At 40.6% G+C, this 19,880-nt stretch overlaps 1 protein-coding gene across 2 annotated transcripts in view; it reads right to left on the minus strand.

The window, feature by feature from the left end:
* Nucleotides 1-10,338: 10,338 nt before the first annotated feature.
* The window catches only part of AIPL1 (AIP like 1 HSP90 co-chaperone), a 59,099-nt gene continuing 49,557 nt past the window's right edge, over nucleotides 10,339-19,880 (minus strand). For both annotated transcript variants that reach the window (XM_075263892.1, XM_075263893.1), the window contains exon 6: nucleotides 10,339-10,729. In XM_075263892.1, the coding sequence (XP_075119993.1) occupies nucleotides 10,527-10,729 (203 nt within the window). In that variant the 3' untranslated portion in view covers nucleotides 10,339-10,526. The remainder of the gene's footprint in view (nucleotides 10,730-19,880) is intronic.

Below are 19,880 nucleotides of genomic sequence, written 5' to 3' on the forward strand. Positions count from 1 at the left end.
CTCTATCTGGTGACTCTGTATTAATTCTGATGTAATAATCATGGTGGAAGCTTTCTTCTTTTTTACTTTTCTGACAGAAAAAAAATTCATGCGTACAAGACTTTTACTTCTAACACAAAAGTAAACAAACATAAAAGAATAGAAGACAACATGTTGGTCAATGGGGTTGCTACCAGTCATGTGAGTCGGGGTCCTATTCCTCCACCCTAATGGATCAGCAGACTAAGTATGTGCACTGCTGCTCCATTCACTGTCTATGGAACTGTGAGAGATAACTGACTACAATACCTGCTAATCTCAAGCAGTGCCATAAGGAATGAATGGAGTGGTAGTGCATATGTTTGGCTTGTAGCTCCATTCGGAGAGAAGTTATATGTATATACAGTTGTATGTTGTACATTGTAAGATTGCTTCCCATTCCTTGCAGGCCACTAGTGTCCTATGGTTGTACTTTTATGGCTTTACTAAACCAGACAATTTATAATCAGAACCAATTCTGTACAGATTGAACAAGCAAAGAATGCTGACATATAGAATTTCTAGTGATTACACAATAGTGAATGTTGAAGTACAATTTATATTATTATACATTAAAAGTAAAGTTTTTATTCATCTCATTGATTGGTATTAAACCTCCAATAAGTCCAGCTCTTTTCATCTGTTAATAGGCTCCATACCAATTGATTCTGACACACTTGGAATTTCTTCTCCAGCCCTAATCTTTCCCAAGCAATCAATTCTGTTATTTTTGGTGTCTCCCATGCTCTTTAGACTCTATACGGTCAAGAAGGCAGTGTCAGGCAGGAGCAGACATGGGGCGTGATTCTGACGTCTGACACTGGCTGCCTCTGATTGGAGCTCTGAATAACACCCCCTGCCTGACACCGTCCCCGGCCTGACACTGCCTTTCCGACATTACAGAGCTTACATAGCACATCAGGCACCAAAACCAACTTCTTGTTCAGGAACTGTGGGGGCTGGAGAGAAAATTCCAACTGTTCTATAATCAGTGGAGCAGTGACTATTAACAGATGCTAAGAACTTGAAGACTTGAGGTGGTCAAGAATGTACTCCTTCGCATCTACTTCACAGGACTATATGACAGATTGCAGTGTGCCAATCTGTAGGACTGTTGTATATTTATAGGCCCTCTTCCACCAAGGATTGCAGAGTTCTTGCTTCAGGTGGACTCCACACATGGCTAGAACATAACTAATAACTAGAACATAACTAATAGAGATGAGCGAACACTGTTCGGAACAGCCGTTCCGAACAGCACGCTCACAGCACACTCACAGCACGCTCCCATAGAAATGAATGGAAGCGGCCGGCACACGGGGGGTTAAGCGGCCGGCCACCGGCAAAGTCTGCGTGCCAGGTGCTTCCATTCATTTCTATGGGAGCGTGCTGTTTGGATCAGCTGATCCGAAGAGTGTTCGCTCATCTCTAATAACTAACAGTAATCTGAGTGTAATTATAAGAGCCTGATCACCAACACCATATCCAGTGTCAGATATGTCTGTATTTCCCCAGGAAGGAGTTTTTTTAAAATGATCAAATAATGTTAACAATAAGAAATGCAAAATATAGGGGAAAGAAAGAAATTTAAGTAAGAAAATATAACCCCTAGAATAAAGCATTCCAAAAAGTGAAATATCCTAAAAGGGTTAAAACAGCTTCAAGATGAATTGTCTGCTGCTAGAATAATCTCAACGTAGTGTTTGCCAATGTATAATTTTTGTAACAAATTGAAAAAAAAACATAATCGGAAAAACATTACAAAAACCTGCAAAATATAAGAAAAATATACTTTCCTGTTCTTTTTCCTATACAACTTTGGTTTTACTGCCCTCTGCTGGTCACCTTCTTTGCTTTATATGAGTCTTTGTGACAAACATGAAGACCAAGGTTACAAAACAGAAAAATCCTACTTTATACAGAATTCTCTATCGTAGTTTTCATAGTCGCATATTTCCTTTTGCATTAGAATTAAGTGAAATCTCTATGAAGTATAAGATCATGGAGAATGAAATGGGGATCTGTATAAAAGCATTTTAGCTTACATTGCCTTATGTATGTATGGTTATATAATAGATAGTGATAGATAGATGGATGGATAGATAGATAGATAGATAGATAGATAGATAGATAGATAGATAGATAGATAGATAGATAGATAGGAGATAGATAGTGATAGATAGATGGATGGATAGATAGATAGATAGATAGATAGATAGATAGATAGATAGATAGATAGATGATAGATAGATAGGAGATAGATAGATAGATAGATAGATAGATAGATAATAGATAAATAGATAGATGATAGATAGATAGATAGATAGATAGATAGATAGATAGATAGATAGATAGATAGATCAGTACCAAATTCTTTGCTGGCTAAATGACTAGGAACTATATAAATACTATTACTGACTCTCAGGTTACATATATAGGGGTTGTCCATGATCAAAAAAAAAAAGGGGTACATGCAGGAGACGGTGTAAATAGCAAAACAAGCATTTCCTAACCCTTTACCCAATTTGCCTATCCAGCATCAATTATCTTATAGGTGTAACATGAAGCTCCTGGGCCCCAGTGCAAAATCTATAATTGGGACATGTAGAGTTACCACCCATATTTTAATGTGGCAGACAAGTGCCATAATCCATTATCTAAACTTTAGATGCAAAAATTGGTGAGGATGTTAAATTTGGCAATATGTGAATGTTTTCCTCCTTTTCCTACGTGCATGTTTGAAAATCAGCACCAAAAATTGTGTCTTTTGATGCAGATTTTCCATGTGGAGTTCCATGCATATACAGGCAAATGTAGGTACAGAATTTTACTCGTGCAACTCCTGGATGTGTATGTACCCTGACAATGCTGCAGTTGTGAGGTCCCATCCACAACATGTGAATTCAGCAGCCAATCACTAGTCTTATAGTTAAACTATTAAGGGCAGTGATTGGCTGCAGCAGTCAAGTATTATTGATACGACATCAGCGCTGCAGCCATGTAAGCAAAAACCAACCAATCAGACAACCCCTTTAAAAGAATGAATAATAAGGAGGAAACCAAGTCTAACTGCTATGTATGCAGCTAAGGAAGAAGCTTTACTCCTCCTGTTTGAGACTGATGATAGATATATAAGGAAGACTCAATATAACTACACATTAAAAGGCCATTCATAAGAAGAAGTGCAATGCAATGCCATTTTTCTCTTGTATTGGCCACTCTGAGAGAAATGTACTCCCATCTGCAGATTTCTTTGCTGATAACAGTGAACCTCAGGTAGTTTCATCTGCTGGGCCTTGTCAAGGATTTCAGCTGCAGCCAGTCTTCATCCATGTAAGCAGTTGTTCATAGGATGGTCTCAAGAACTTCTACAAACCTTGGCTGCGACAGGGATTAATCAGTAAAAATAAAGTAAAAACTTTATGAAGATTTATAGCCTTGGAGCCAGTGGAGGGTGCACTTTACTGGGCTGTGGACCTGGAGGAAAATGTACCCCAGCATAAATGATGATAAATTTGGACCTGCCCCCTGGATGCCTTTGCCCTTCCCCCTGGACACCTTTGCCCTGCCTCCAAATAGCTGAGCTAAAAATGGAACACTGCTTTGCACAAAAAAATTGGGCCAGTGTTCCCAATGGGAAGTCGAGTGAATCTATGGCTAACTGCTGGATGTATAATCTCATCCATAGCTAGATGCCAAATTGGTTTCTATCTGTCTTCCTTAATAATATCTCCTTATAGTGATCATTGAAGAAGGACTATAAGAAACCAAACTACTAAAACAGCTATTTATACAATGAATGAAACTTCTGTTCAGAGTGTAAAAAGTGATTAAGCGGAAGGATTCACCATAGGAAACCATTTTAGATCAGTTTTCCCAGCAGCACCGCAGCTTTAATTTCTGTTCAATGAGCTGTCAGAGTATACATTCACTCCAAGAACTGAAAATTTGTGTTCAGCGAGGCGGATACTACTGCAGCACTCACCTCTGTTCTACCACCGGTATTCAGTATTATACAGCGTGCTATAGGATTTCATTGTGAACTCCAATCCAACAATGCAGTATATATTATACGATGATTTGCTATAAGATAGAGATGATGCCATTGGCTGCTCGCTGTCATTGTAAATAACCAGGCTTTTCTGCTGTGCAATGAATATATCAAAGTACACTTTGTAGCATCCGTGTGTGTATAATTTACAATATTGTTGTTTTACAGTAGACGTCCTCGATTAATATTTACACAGTGACAAGTTCATATTGATATGCAAGTCAATGAGAACAGAGGTGAGCTGGATATGGATTTTAAAGTCAACACTGATATTTGTTGGCTGCAGACTGAGCGCTTCCATTTTAGTGCAGAAAAGAAGAACAATAATGTAATAACATTAACTTGTATCTGTACTTTGTGACTTTATAAATAATGCCGTCTAAAATCACATTAACCTACTTGATTTAAAGGATCACTGCGTCCCAGGGAAAATCAATAGAGTACGTTGCGTAATATAATTATCTTTTTCACAACTGAGATAACATCCTGTGGCCTCATACTCTATATCCTTCATCCAGAAGAAATAAAAATGCATAGATATTAGATTATAACAGTCTGCCATGGTGAGCCCATAACTCTTATTTCATATCATACCGTTCTGTGCACTGTGCATGTATTATTTATACTTATATATTTACTATTAAGATTATTTTATGATAATAGAAAATATAAAAATAAATATAAGATAAAATACAAAACTAATCATTTCAACTCATGTTCTTCTTCAAATGAGCACCTTATAATAATTTCAAGGGAGTCTGTCACCAGAACCCAGCCTACAGATAGACAAGTTAGGCTCGGTTCACATCTGTGTTTGGGGTTTCCGTTCCCTTCGCCACATGAAGAATGCGGAGAGAAAAACGCTGCAAGCAGCACTTTTTTCTCCACATTTGTCATGAGGAGAAACAACATGGACTCCACTATAGTCTATGGGGTCCACTTTTTTATGCGGATAGGTTTCCGTTCAGGAGGGACCAAATGGAAACCCAAACGCAGATGTGAACTGGGCCTAAGGGTCACCTGAATCGAACAGTGTTTTCCACTTACCAAGATATCACTGTTTTTGTCAATGTAAAAATGAACTCTTTGGAGTAATGTGGGCGTTGCAATTGCTCCAAAGAGGTAAGGTGACGGCACCCTCATAGCACCAAAGAACTTATTTGTATATTGTCAAAAACAGCGATATCTCAGCAATAGGAGCACTAATTCACAAGGAGAAAACACAGTTTAAGTAAAGTGACCCTAACCTGATCTATCTGAAGAGATTGCTTTGATATGCAGGATTTTGTTGACAGACTGACTTTAAAAGAAATCTGTCACCTGGAAAGTTTGCCATTAAGTTACCATGTCAGAAATAACATCCAGAAGAGTCACCCAGGATGTGTAGCCAAGTAATCCACTTCTACCCTGTCTTCAGGAGTGAGGCCTGATGTACTGTCACTTACAAACCCAGCAGGGTAGACATTGTATTTCCCTATTCTGATGTCATATATACAGGATTTCATCAGTTCTATTATTCCTTAAGAGCACAAAAGGATAAAATACAGGTGAGGTTTTATCATCTTGTCCTATGAGATTTAAAGAGGACCTTTCATGGTTTGGGGCACAGACAGTTCTATATACTGCTGGAAAGCCAACAGTGCACTGAATTCAGCGCATTGTCGGCTTTCCTGTTCTGTGCCCCGGGTAAAGCGCTATCAGTCCCAGTACCGTAGCTCTTTACAGTCAGAAGGGCGTTTCTGACAGTCAGTCAAGAACGTAATTCTCCAGAGCAGCGCCTATTGCACTGTACAGTGTGAGCGGGGAGGAACGCCCCCTCCCTCTGTTCACTGTGCTCGTCCATAGATGAGTATTATCAGGAGGGGAGGGGGCGTTCCTCCCCGCTCACACTGTACAGTGCAATAGGCGCTGCTGTGGAGAACAACGTTCTTGACTGGCTGTCAGGAACACCCTTCTGACTGTAAAGAGCTACGGTACCGGGACCGATAGCTCTTTACCCAGAGCACAGATCGGGAAAGCCGACAGTGCGCTAAATTCAGCGCACTGTCGGCTTTTCAGCAGTTTATAGACCTGCTTGTGCCCCGAACCATGAAAGGTCCTCTTTAAGGCTGAACATGTCTCTGTCCATGGTGCTGATCTTACTGATGTCCCCTGGAGAGCTGGATGTGAACAGTCAGGTACATCTTAAACACCCATTAAACTTAGGTCCTAGGTGCTGTTTTTGCTTTCTTTTTTATAAAAAAAAATTATGTTTTATTTTAGTTTTTATTATGTTTTTTTGCCTCCCACTTAGGTGATACTGCAGCAAAAAAAAAAAGATTGGATAGTGTGATTCGCTACAATATTACAATTTGTATTACTACGCTTTAGTATTTATTTGTATGATGTATAGATGATTTATTTCTGCACTTCCTATCCAGTATCCAGCTAGTACAGCACAGAAGGTACGCGGCTAGCCTGTGTAGTTTGGATGGTGTCATGTCATGCTGAAAATCAATTTACCTTTTAAAAAATATTGATTGACATTGTGTTGTTTACATGACTCAGTGGTCTTCTAAAATCATTCAAGCCGTCTTTTCAACATTCTGCGTAGGTAGCGACAAAATCACCAATATGCTCCTCAATTCAATATAAGCAAGGTGTTTTTTTAGCAAATCAATGTTTTCCACATTTAGCATTGTTTGTGACTGCAGTTATTTTGCGATTATATAATAAAAACTATTGCTCCTGATTTTTTCTAATGATGAGTACCTGCTGCAAATACAAGCAGAGTGATGGAGACATAACCATTCGGGTAGCATTAACACTTTAGATGCTGCTGTCAATATTGGCAGTAGCATTTAAGTGGTCCAATAAGGAGACGTTTCACTCTATTAGGCATCAACCCCAAATGCAATAAAGGGGTTCCTGATGTTAATATGTGGCAGCCAGAGGCCTAATGTAGGTCACAGGTTTCTCTGTCAATTTAGCATTGACAGCAAAATACATTACACTACATAAGTAATACAATGACTTATCGCCAGTTCAAGTCTCCTATGGTGTTGTAGTGTAAAAAAATAATGAATAAAACAGTAATTCCCCATCTTAAAATGTTTGGTTAATACAATAACAGTAAGAATACAATATGCACAATTTTGAGTATTGCCTCGCCCATAAGGACCTCAGCAATACAATTTGCTGGCATGGTACACATTACCAGAATTGCCTTTTTTTGTACAAAAGTGTTATGTTCCCCAAAATGGCATCAAATATAATAAGAGGTCTTCATACAAAAAATTCCCTGTACAATTCTGTTGCCAGAAAAATAATAAAGCTATGAGTCTTGAATAGTAGCAATGCACATAAAGAAAAGCATTTGAAAGACTTTTGGAATTGCTGTTTCTTCGATTTTGTCACATAAAGGGTTAATCTAAGCCCTCATTCACATCAGCGTTTGGATTCCATCTGGGGGAGTCCACATGAGGAACCCCCGAACAGAATACAACTGCAATTGCAAGCGCTGTGCTGTAAAAGCACACGGACCCCATAGATTATAATGGGGTCCGTGAGCGTGCCTCGTGCTTCCCGCACAAACCATGCGGACAGGAAAGTAGATTGTGAACTACTTTCCTTTCCGCAAATCCCTGCAGAGTTCTGGCGGCAAACACACGGACCACATTATAGTCTATGGGGTCCATGTGCTTTTACTGCACCAGTGCTTGCACTTGCATTTGGTATTCCATTCTGGGGGTCCTCATGTGGACTTCCTCGGATGGAATCCAAATGCTGATGTGAACGAGGGCTTAGTTAGTCAATGAAACATATCTACCCCAAAATCATGCCATTAAACACTAAAAACCTGCCCTCATACAGTTATATTGATAGAAAAAATATATTTAAAAAATTAACTTAAAAACTAAGTTATTGCTCCTAATATGCAATGATGGGAAACAGAAGAACATTGCTTGATCTTTAAGGTCCAAAACAGGCTGGTCACTAAGAGGTTAATGGATAGCTTTACATGTGGGCAGTTGAAGAATGCTCAAATTCCTGATTTTAATGTCAAGTAAAGCCGAAAAAAAACCCCCTAAAGCTAAGAATTCAGGAGGTGACCTCCACAATATAAAAGAGGATGTGACATAGCAGGTGTCCTGTGGCGCTATCTCTCTGCAGACTGTTGCTCCAGTATCCATGCCCTTTACAGCAAATGTTAGGATAATGTGAAATACCTGATATACGTCTGTCAACGTATGAGAAGCTTTAGGCTTTTCTGTAGGCTTTATTAATAGCTTCCTTATGTAGGACAACTTAAGTTTTATGTTATGTATGTCTTCAAAATATCTTTAATCCTCTGGAACCATCGACTAAAATAAGCTTCCTCCATGTTCTGTATATTCAGCTGTGACTCAGACCATGAGCCATGCTAATTTATTTCTGCACCTCTTCATTTTGTGTCTAAAAACTTTCTTGATAATAGACAATTATCGTCTGCTCATTTGCACTTTGGAGTGAGAAGGGATTAATTTGCAGCTTGACCAGTTTGCCCTCACCTATGATTATTACACCACTTATATACTTGTCCTGCACTATAATCACTTATGTCTCCGTTATTTAGTTTCCAAATGTAACCAAATGTGTCTCTCATCAAATAGTTTTAATAGAAGAGATATTACATTCATTTGTTTCACAAGTGGAATTGTGAACTTTAATCAGGTTTCGATGAATCATCTTCTACAATTAGGAAGATCGTCTGATTATTCAGCAAGACTAAAGCTTATTTTATAGGAAAAAATAAGGTGTGTGGTATGGAAGAAATATTCTAACCATGGAGTCATTGACAAAGAGAAGAGCTTAGACTGTAAAGTAAAGTTCTGTTTTTTAAAGAGGACCTTTTGTGTCCTTGGGGACATGCGGTTTTATATACTGCTAGAAAGCCAACAGTGCGCTGCTTTCCCGCTATGTACCCCAGGGCTGGATATATAGGTGCTGTTACCGATGTCCACCCACTGTCAGTTGGGCGTTCCTGACAGTCTAGCTGGTTTGTGAGAACTGCCCCTCCTGGCAATAGTCGTCCATACCCCTATACTGTCAGAGGGGGTGTTCATTACCGCCCAGTGATGACACTAAGCTGTGAAGAATGCCCCCCAATACTAGTCTATGGATGAGTACTGCCGGGAAGGGGGGGAGGGGCGTGGTCCTCACAGCTTAGCATCATCATTGGGAGCTATAGACAAGTACTGACAGGAGAAGCGTTCCTCACAGCCCAGTTAGACTGTCAGGAACGCCCTTCTGAAAATGGGCAGAGATCGTTGCCGTTATAACGGCATATATTTTAAAGTAAGTCTGTCACCAGAACCCAATATATAACCCCACCCTACAGAGAGATAGGAAAAGGTCACATAAATCAAATGTTGTTTCCCCTCATAATCTTGTGAATCCATTGCAGAGATATTGCTAATTTTGGCAATATGCAAATGAGCTCTGGCGAGGTAAGCGGCAATAACTCTGCAATGGATTCACTATGGCACACAACATGGCAACACAGTCCTTGAAGAGGTGAAAGTCCCCCCTCCCCACACACTATGTAGATGCATATATATATATATATAGAGAGAGAGAGAGAGAGAGAGAGAGAGAGAGAGAGAGAGGATGGTTAGCTTATTACTTTGTAATAAATTATCACAAAATCTTTCTGATTTTAGAAAAGTTAAGTTATTCAACTGTGAAAATGTATGAGGATGTATATTCTGACATTACAACTTACCAGTAGTTACATCTCCATCATGGGTAATAGGAAAGTTATAACCCCAGACCATGAAGGAAACATAGAGGTGAATAAACACCAAAGTAAAGACACTCATGTACTCAGTATATGAACGCAACATATATTTAGGTTGAGTACCACTAGATAATATTTTATTGTCCTATGTCACCTCGGTTAACATAGCCAAAAGAAGTCACTTACAGGCCACATTGACATTAGCTGTAGATGAGGCTGTATTCTTTTAAACATGTGTGTTTTCATCTATGGGTTATAATGTTATATTACTCCGTGAATTCCATATGCAATGTTTCCAAACAATGAATGAATTGTATTGAACCCTTTTACAGTTTTCACTTTCTTGCCCCAATGTATTGAAGTTGAAATTCTGTAATCTTAAAATGATATCTGTCATTTTGATGTTCGTAATGTATCAGATCAAGCCTTATATAGCTACTGGCTAAAGCCTAATGTTATGAGATCTAAACACATTATTATTATTATTATTATTATTATTATTATTATTATTATTATTATCTGTATCTTGATTAATTGATTAAGACTGCCAAAGAAAATACCAGTTCTAATAAACTTCCCCCATTGTCTCCAATGGCCTTCCGACCCATATCCTCCGTAGACATGTGTATGAAAAATCATCCGTTTGTTGATGAATTTTATACATTCATGTAAATCTATTCTTGCTGAGATTTTTGGTCTCTAGGTAAATAGGTTTCTATACTTCAGTTTTTCTTCCTCTTCCTTGTCTTGCATCCTTGTCTCCAGCATCCTTATCTCTTTTTTCACTTGACGGTTCATTGTTGGATCCAGATCTATGACTTTCTCAAAATCCTTCTTTGCTTCTGCTTCATTCCACACTTCGGCATTAGCTTTAGCTCGAAGGAAGTAAGCCTTCACCAGACCTAGGATGAATCAAACAACTCAGGTCAATGGACCAGTACAATTTACTACCTGAAGTTCTTAACAGGTCTTAGCTTACACAATAATATTAGAAAGTATGAGATTATAAGCACAAGGGAACACAGAGGAAAAGCTCATGGGAATATCTAACTAACACCAGACAAGAAACACATTTCACATTTTGTACAGTGGATATTATTACAGTACATTAAGGAGGTTCCCATCTAAGTCAAATCCTTCCAATGACATTATTAAGTGTGCTCTATTCAACTCATGTGGTCTTCTGGACTCTGTCAGCAGTCATTGATGGTGTGATGGGATTATGATACTCCTGTATGTAGGCCACATGATTCCATTAAAAAGAAGAGATAACCATAGGTTGGCAATAAGATCAGGCTATACTTAAAGAAGTTTCCCCTTTCCAGAGAATAGATAGGCATCTTGATAATGGATCATGAGATTAGGGTCCCTTAGTGCCCTGTGTGAATCAGATGGCAACAGTTCCCACCCTATAACACTCTGGTGGTGGGAATTATTCCTAAATGGAGGTGGCAAAGCGCCGCAGCAACTTAGATACCACAGATGATTAGCAGCCAGGATCTAGCATCAATCATGAATGTTAGTGGCGGGTGCCTGCTGTATAATACAGCCTGTACCAATTCTTTATAGAGGGGGCTTAAGTCTTATATTATCCCTCTCCAACATCATGACATGCTATTATGTTAAATATTGGGGGAAGTGTTTATAACTACGAGTACACATGAAACCAAATTTAACTTAAAAAGTTAATTAAAGTAAATAGTTTCAGCAAATTTTAACTTAACTGCTATAGCAAGTTATCAGATTGAAGTTAAACTCTTCTACATCTGTACCTATTATTTTTTACCACCCTCTTGGGTATGGAAGCATTGTAGATCACACCACCAATGTATATTTCTACATTTTGATCTCACAGGGGTCTTTCAGACATGGCTATATACAATTTTTTTCATAGCTTTTTGCATCCATATTACAATTCTTATTTGTAAATATTTCACAGGAGCTATATCCACTCTCTATGTCACCCTTGGTGAAGATGGAGTAAATTAGTGAATAAAGATCAAACATTAAGGATGCTTCCATCCAGGGTTCGGGCCGCAACATAGCGGCACAATGGGATGGGGCCGTCAGTGCCTTCAATCACTAATTAATTATGGGCTGGTTCTCAATAGTGGCCATCTAATAACAGCAAAACTGCTAGTAATGAGCAACAGCTCATGATAATCAGTGTGTCACCCCTAGAGTACAGTAGCACCCTAAAAAATGGATAAAGACTAGAAATTTAGACTATAAACCATCCAAAACCACCCGATAACATTACTGAGGTCCAGAAAATATTCCCAGAAAGATTATTGGCGTTATTAATATTATCTATAGCTAGTAGTGATGTGTGAGTCTTGTCAGATTCGCTTTGCGAACATGTGTGCAGTTAACTAACATAATACGTTTCAAATAAACTTGTTCTGCTCGAACAGGATGTGCCCAGATAATTTGCTTAGTATACTATAGGGTTTCTACAAGCAGGTCAAGCTTAGACCCAATCACAGGTCTCAGTGGTGACCTTGGAGCTGAATAAGATGGCATACAGCCCTACAAAAGGACCAGAACACCAAAGGTAGGAAATGGAGAGCCCAACAAATGTAAATGTTCTTTTTTTTACACACTGCTGCTCCATAAAATGCACAGCATATATAGATGGCCAGCTGGGTTTGGAAATCAACACAAAAATTTTGGAATTTTTGGAAAATGTTAATGAACTTGGCTAGTTACAAACCAGTTCATCCATCTCTAATGGCTAGTTTGTAGGACTGGAACAGCCAGTATGGACTAAACTGTCTTTGACAGCTCTGTGGTTAGTACTACTGCATTGCAGTACTGGAGTCCTAGGTTCAAATATGATTAAGGCTAACATCTACTAGAAGTCTGCATGTTCACCCTGTGTTTGCATGGATTTCCTCTGTGTACTCTGGTTTCCTCCTACACTCCAAAGTCAAATTGATAGGTGATTAAGTTTGTGAGCCCTATATGGGACAGTGATTGACCATGTCTGTAATAAATATGGCTGCATCTGCTAAGTAATTATGCAACTAGCTTCATTCATTGGTTGTCCAGTTATCAACCAGCTTCATACTAACCTTCCCTCATACTTAAAGGCAAGTGTTCTCTTATTTTTCGGCATTTCTCAGTGGCTTGTGATTCTGTAGACCATCAACTTCTCCTTAGTATGCCCAGTACTGGCTCCAAGGACAACACTTTCTCATAGTTTTCTTTCTATATTTTTGACTGCTCATTTAGTAAATCATTGGCTGGACTGGGCTGATCACCTGGATGTGCTGTACAGAAAGGGCCACAGTAGGCTCTACCTGCTCAGGTGGCTGAGGGTCTTTGGAATCCAAGGGGCACTTCTTAGAGTTTTTTTCAACTCTGCAGCACCATGAGCCATCTTCTTCAGAGTGGCCTGCTGGGGAGTAGCATATCAACCAGGGACAGAAATAGACTTACCAGGCTGGTTAGAAGGGCCAGTTCTGTCCTAGGGAGCCCCCTGGACCCAGTACTGTCAGTGACCGACTGCTTCACCCCAAGTGTGAGAAGGATCGCTATCGAATATCCTTCCTTCCTACTGTGGTTAGGTTACATAATCTACATCAGGCTAAGCAAAGATCACTCTGCACAGAGAACTAAATGATCCTCAGTCTTTCTTTTCTTCTTAGTTGCTATGACTCCTAATATCTTTTCTATCTGCTATTCTGAGCTTGTATGTATTCTTTCTTGTAATATATTACTGTATGTTCATGCTGCTGTAACACACTGAATTTCCCCATGGTGGGACTATTAAAGGATTATCTTATCCTATCTTATCTTATTTGCTGGTGCTATTTCTTCTCCTCTGCCCCTTGCTGTTGGGATTCCTCAGGGCTCAGTCCTAGAAACCTTCCTCTTGTCTCTCTGCACAGTCCCTATTTGGGTTTCAGTACCATCTTGATACTGATGATATCCAATGATATTCGTCATCTAATGATAACACCAAGGTCATTGAACCAAACAAGTCCTCTTACCTCTTGGGTTACCCCTATTTGCTCATAGATTGTCAGCTCGTGTTAGCAGGGCCCTTACTCCTATATGTTAATGATTTGTTTTATAATGTTTGATATTGTCTGCTCATGTATCCTCTGACTTATTATTATCATTATTAATAATGTTTATTGCCACTATCACAGTTCCCTGTTTATAATGTTCAATGGTGCACAGAGGACACCTAACACATTAGTCATTCTGCATGATTGCTTTCGCATTGCCCAACAGACGTCACGGATATGCTTCATCAAGGTCTTCATATACATGACAGATTGTTGCTCATCACAACAAGAGCTAAAACTGTATGAAAGCAATTCAGAAATGAACAAATACAAGATCCAATCTATGAAAATTAGTCATTTCCTTCACCTAATCACCGAACTGCAATGACATCCTATTGTTCCGAATGAAAACCAGATAGATAATAACATTAGCGCTATAGGTTATTGCTTCCTATGAAGTGATATTTACATTGATAATTGTACACATTGTATATCATTTGGAGTAGATTTAACATTAATCCCCTCCGAGTGGCCATTATTATAATGTCTCTACCTGAAGAAAGGAAGAATAAACCTTTCAGTCATTGAGAGAACCATTTGTTTCAATATAAAGAGCGACTTATATCAAATTAATTACACTGAGAGATTTAGCGAGAGTTCCTCATAGGCTGTTATGTACACTGCATGGCTTCATGATGTGATATATGAAATATTGGATCTGTAAATTGGGCAATTTTCTTTGAATTTGTGTCCTTCAAATCCTCCGTCTTTGAAGTTGTGTTAATCTCTCAGCTCAGAAGATAATCTTGGGTTGTAAGACGTTTAGAGTTTTACAATTGCCAGTGGAACATGAAGGCGCACAGAAGCTTTGCGAGAATTTTCTTTAGTTTGTGTATAAAAAAATAACGTTGGAAAACAGTGAAGAAAATCTATGGCTGTTATTAATGTACATTGCACAATGGTGTCATAGCAAGGAGAACTTGAGAAAGCGGCTTAAAATAAATAGTGTGTTTTTTAGTTTTTTTAGGTTTTCAACTTTTGTGTTGTATTGTATTTTACAAAAATCCTTTCAATAAAAATTACAGTTTAAAAAAAAAAAAATAGTGTGGACAAAATGGTATTTCTGCTTGTTTGGAGGAAGTTTTTAGTCCATGATCCAAAACTCAGATCAGTATGTGTCCAACACCCAGCACCACTATCAATCAGATGTTCTCAGTAGGTGATACACAGAGAATAGAGCAGGAAGCAGACAGCTCCGTTCTCTGTGTAGCGGCTGAGCTGAGTAAGTGCAGGTCTGCTCCATTTCAAATGAACGCAGTAAAATAGCCTGACTACTACACAGAAAGCAGTGTTTCCGCTCCATTCTCTGTATAAAAGCTGGTGACATAAGTTGCACAATGGAGGTGCCAGGTGTCTGATCTCACCAATATGGTCATCAATATTTTAAGACCCCTATTAAAAACTTGTTTATCATAAAACCCACTCAGACAACATCATAACTTGCCTACAAAACCCTTGACAGGCGGTAAATCATGATACTACCATTGGATGGAGGCACAGACACACAAACATAGATATTTCATGATAAAACACTGCCAAATCAAAAAATTGCACTACACTAAAAAAAAAATGGTTTGTTTTTTCTTTAAACATTAGTCGTGTCGCTTCACTCATCCCAGGATATGATAATCCAAGAAAAACAGTAAGGCTATGGGGGGATTCACACCTGCGCCCGGTCTCAGCTTTGTGGGTTTCCGTCTTCTGCCGACAGGAGATGGAAACCCGGCATTCAGTGTCCGCTCGTGAGCACCCGTGAGCGTTTTGTGGTCTCCGCAGTGAAAAAACGATCTCGCCGCGGAGACCACAAAACGCTCACGGGCAGACACTTGATGAATGAGTTTGAAAAGTGACTGCCGGTTTCTGTCTCCTCTCCGTTTCTCGGGCAGAAGATGGAAACCTGCAAAGCGGCAACTGGGTGCAGGTGTGAACCCGCCCTAAAGCCGGCAATGCTTCAATGTTTTTCCCGTACGCTTTGGAAAACTCTGGAAAACTCTGCAGACTTTCTGCTTCTATTGTACTTATAGGATAACCCCCGGCATTTCCATAGGTATCATTGACATGCTGTGATTTCCACAACTGCAACGGTTTGTGAAATTGCAGCACGTCCACTGCACATTTTTTTTTTTTTTTTTTTTAAATGTAGATTGTGAGCCCCACATAGAGCTCACAATGTACATTTTTCCCTATCAGTATGTCTTTTTTGGAACATGGGATGGAGATCCATGCAAACACAGGGAGAACATACAAACTCCTTGCAGATGATTTAATGCCCTTGGTGGGATTTGAACACCAGGACTCCAGTGCTGCAAGGCTGCAGTGCTAACCACTGAGCCACCGTGTGGCCCCAATCCACTGCACAAATTTTTATGCAATGTGTGGATGGGATTCACTAGATTTACACCACATGGGGCCCCAGCCTGAAAAAGGACACATCTGTACAAATACTGGGAACTAAGAGGACCAAGCATTATTTGTAATTAGTATTAGTATTTTATAAGGTCTATTTTTAAAAGTTATGGATCCTTAAAAGGGTTGTCATGTTTTTCTAAATTCATACAGTCCCTTTTAGTTATCTACCATAATAAACACACCAATATATGTACTTTATATGATATATGATACACATATACTGTAAAAATCTAAAAAGATATTTCCCCTTTAAAATGTTAGAACGTGGATTCTCATTATTGTACCTTCAACCTTCTTTGCTGCTGAAAGTTGAGACACAGTCCTCACTAGCAAACCAACTTTGACATAGAGCGGCAGAACACATAGCTTTGCAGTCTTCAGGGAGCTAGGAGAGGTCAAGGAACCCTTCAGATTAGCTCTAGTGTCACCAACTAGCTTGTTCTACTATGTCAGATTTTATTAGGGTGTAGAAGATCAAATTGTCCAGAGAGAGTGAAGAAAATGAATCTTCTTGTACAGGAAACTGTATTAAGACAAAGTAACCTGGAAGGGCAGATGGGTACCAGAGTAGGACGACACGCACAACACATATGCTCTTACCAAGACTCAGAAAGGATAAATTAAAGTAATAAATGGGTCCTGGATTACGGGCTGAAACCATGCCAGGTGGAAATACAAACAGTGCCACCCTGTGACCTTTGAAAGGAAATTAAAGAGTAAGAGGCGAGAGATCTTCTCTCATCCAAAGTCATTTTGCGGCCCCCTTGTCTCTATAATCTTATCTTTACACTGGCTGTTCTCCAAGAACAGAGACAAATAACAGACAGCATTGATGGTGAGCGCACTGTTTTCCAGCTAGCACATGTTATTTTCTACTGTTGCATATGGCACAAAGTAATAACAATGTTTAAAGAAATGGATGTTTTCGCTGTCTTTATTTTTAGATGTTTACAGTGTAGTAAGTTATTTTTTTGCTGAGATTAGTTTATAGAAAGTTACAGAACTGCATTGTTTATATCTCAGGTGTATTCCTGATTTAAGGTGCCAGCACTGTCTGATGTCACACTCCTCCGCGATGGGTCTTACCCCTCTCCAAGGCCACAAAGCTATGTTTTTACTGTTTCAATGCACTACCGGGGGCTATAATTATTGTGACAGGGAGAAAAAAAACTGACAGACCCCTTTTAAGATTTTAAAAAAAAAATCATAGTATCATAGTTAGAGATGAGCGAACACTAAAATGTTCGAGGTTCGAAATTCGATTCGAACAGCCGCTCACTGTTCGAGTGTTCGAATGGGTTTCGAACCCCATTATAGTCTATGGGGAACATAAACTCGTTAAGGGGGAAACCCAAATTCGTGTCTGGAGGGTCACCAAGTCCACTATGACACCCCAGGAAATGATACCAACACCCTGGAATGACACTGGGACAGCAGGGGAAGCATGTCTGGGGGCATAAAAGTCACTTTATTTCATGGAAATCCCTGTCAGTTTGCGATTTTCGCAAGCTAACTTTTCCCCATAGAAATGCATTGGCCAGTGCTGATTGGCCAGAGTACGGAACTCGACCAATCAGCGCTGGCTCTGCTGGAGGAGGCGGAGTCTAAGATAGCTCCACACCAGTCTCCATTCAGGTCCGACCTTAGACTCCGCCTCCTCCGGCAGAGCCAGCGCTGATTGGCCGAAGGCTGGCCAATGCATTCCTATGCGAATGCAGACTTAGCAGTGCTGAGTCAGTTTTGCTCAACTACACATCTGATGCACACTCGGCACTGCTACATCAGATGTAGCAATCTGATGTAGCAGAGCCGAGGGTGCACTAGAACCCCTGTGCAAACTCAGTTCACGCTAATAGAATGCATTGGCCAGCGCTGATTGGCCAATGCATTCTATTAGCCCGATGAAGTAGAGCTGAATGTGTGTGCTAAGCACACACATTCAGCACTGCTTCATCAAGCCAATACAATGCATTAGCCAGTGCTGATTGGCCAGAGTACGGAATTCGGCCAATCAGCGCTGGCTCTGCTGGAGGAGGCGGAGTCTAAGATCGCTCCACACCAGTCTCCATTCAGGTCCGACCTTAGACTCCGCCTCCTCCGGCAGAGCCAGCGCTGATTGGCCGAAGGCTGGCCAATGCATTCCTATGCGAATGCAGACTTAGCAGTGCTGAGTCAGTTTTGCTCAACTACACATCTGATGCACACTCGGCACTGCTACATCAGATGTAGCAATCTGATGTAGCAGAGCCGAGGGTGCACTAGAACCCCTGTGCAAACTCAGTTCACGCTAATAGAATGCATTGGCCAGCGCTGATTGGCCAATGCATTCTATTAGCCCGATGAAGTAGAGCTGAATGTGTGTGCTAAGCACACACATTCAGCACTGCTTCATCAAGCCAATACAATGCATTAGCCAGTGCTGATTGGCCAGAGTACGGAATTCGGCCAATCAGCGCTGGCTCTGCTGGAGGAGGCGGAGTCTAAGGTCGGACCTGAATGGAGACTGGTGTGGAGCGATCTTAGACTCCGCCTCCTCCAGCAGAGCCAGCGCTGATTGGCCGAATTCCGTACTCTGGCCAATCAGCACTGGCTAATGCATTGTATTGGCGTGATGAAGCAGTGCTGAATGTGTGTGCTTAGCACACACATTCAGCTCTACTTCATCGGGCTAATAGAATGCATTGGCCAGCGCTGATTGGCCGAATTCCGTACTCTGGCCAATCAGTGCTGGCCAATGCATTCTATTAGCTTGATGAAGCAGAGTGTGCACAAGGGTTCAAGCGCACCCTCGGCTCTGATGTAGCAGAGCCGAGGCTGCACAAGGGTTCAAGCGCACCCTCGGCTCTGATGTAGGAGAGCCGAGGGTGCACTTGAACCCTTGTGCAGCCTCGGCTCTGCTACATCAGAGCCGAGGGTGCGCTTGAACCCTTGTGCACACTCTGCTTCATCAAGCTAATAGAATGCATTGGCCAGCGCTGATTGGCCAATGTATTCTATTAGCCTGATGAAGTAGAGCTGAATGTGTGTGCTAAGCACACACATTCAGCTCTACTTCATCGGGCTAATAGAATGCATTGGCCAGCGCTGATTGGCCAGAGTACGGAACTCGACCAATCAGCGCTGGCTCTGCTGGAGGAGGCGGAGTCTAAGATCGCTCCACACCAGTCTCCATTCAGGTCCGACCTTAGACTCCGCCTCCTCCAGCAGAGCCAGCGCTGATTGGCCGAATTCCGTACTCTGGCCAATCAGCACTGGCTAATGCATTGTATTGGCGTGATGAAGCAGTGCTGAATGTGTGTGCTTAGCACACACATTCAGCTCTACTTCATCGGGCTAATAGAATGCATTGGCCAATCAGCGCTGGCCAATGCATTCTATTAGCGTGAACTGAGTTTGCACAGGGGTTCTAGTGCACCCTCGGCTCTGCTACATCAGATTGCTACATCTGATGTAGCAGTGCCGAGTGTGCATCAGATGTGTAGTTGAGCAAAACTGACTCAGCACTGCTAAGTCTCTGCATTCGCATAGGAATGCATTGGCCAGCCTTCGGCCAATCAGCGCTGGCTCT

Source organism: Leptodactylus fuscus, chromosome 2 (assembly GCF_031893055.1).
Source record: "Leptodactylus fuscus isolate aLepFus1 chromosome 2, aLepFus1.hap2, whole genome shotgun sequence".
Lineage (NCBI taxonomy): Eukaryota > Metazoa > Chordata > Amphibia > Anura > Leptodactylidae > Leptodactylus > Leptodactylus fuscus.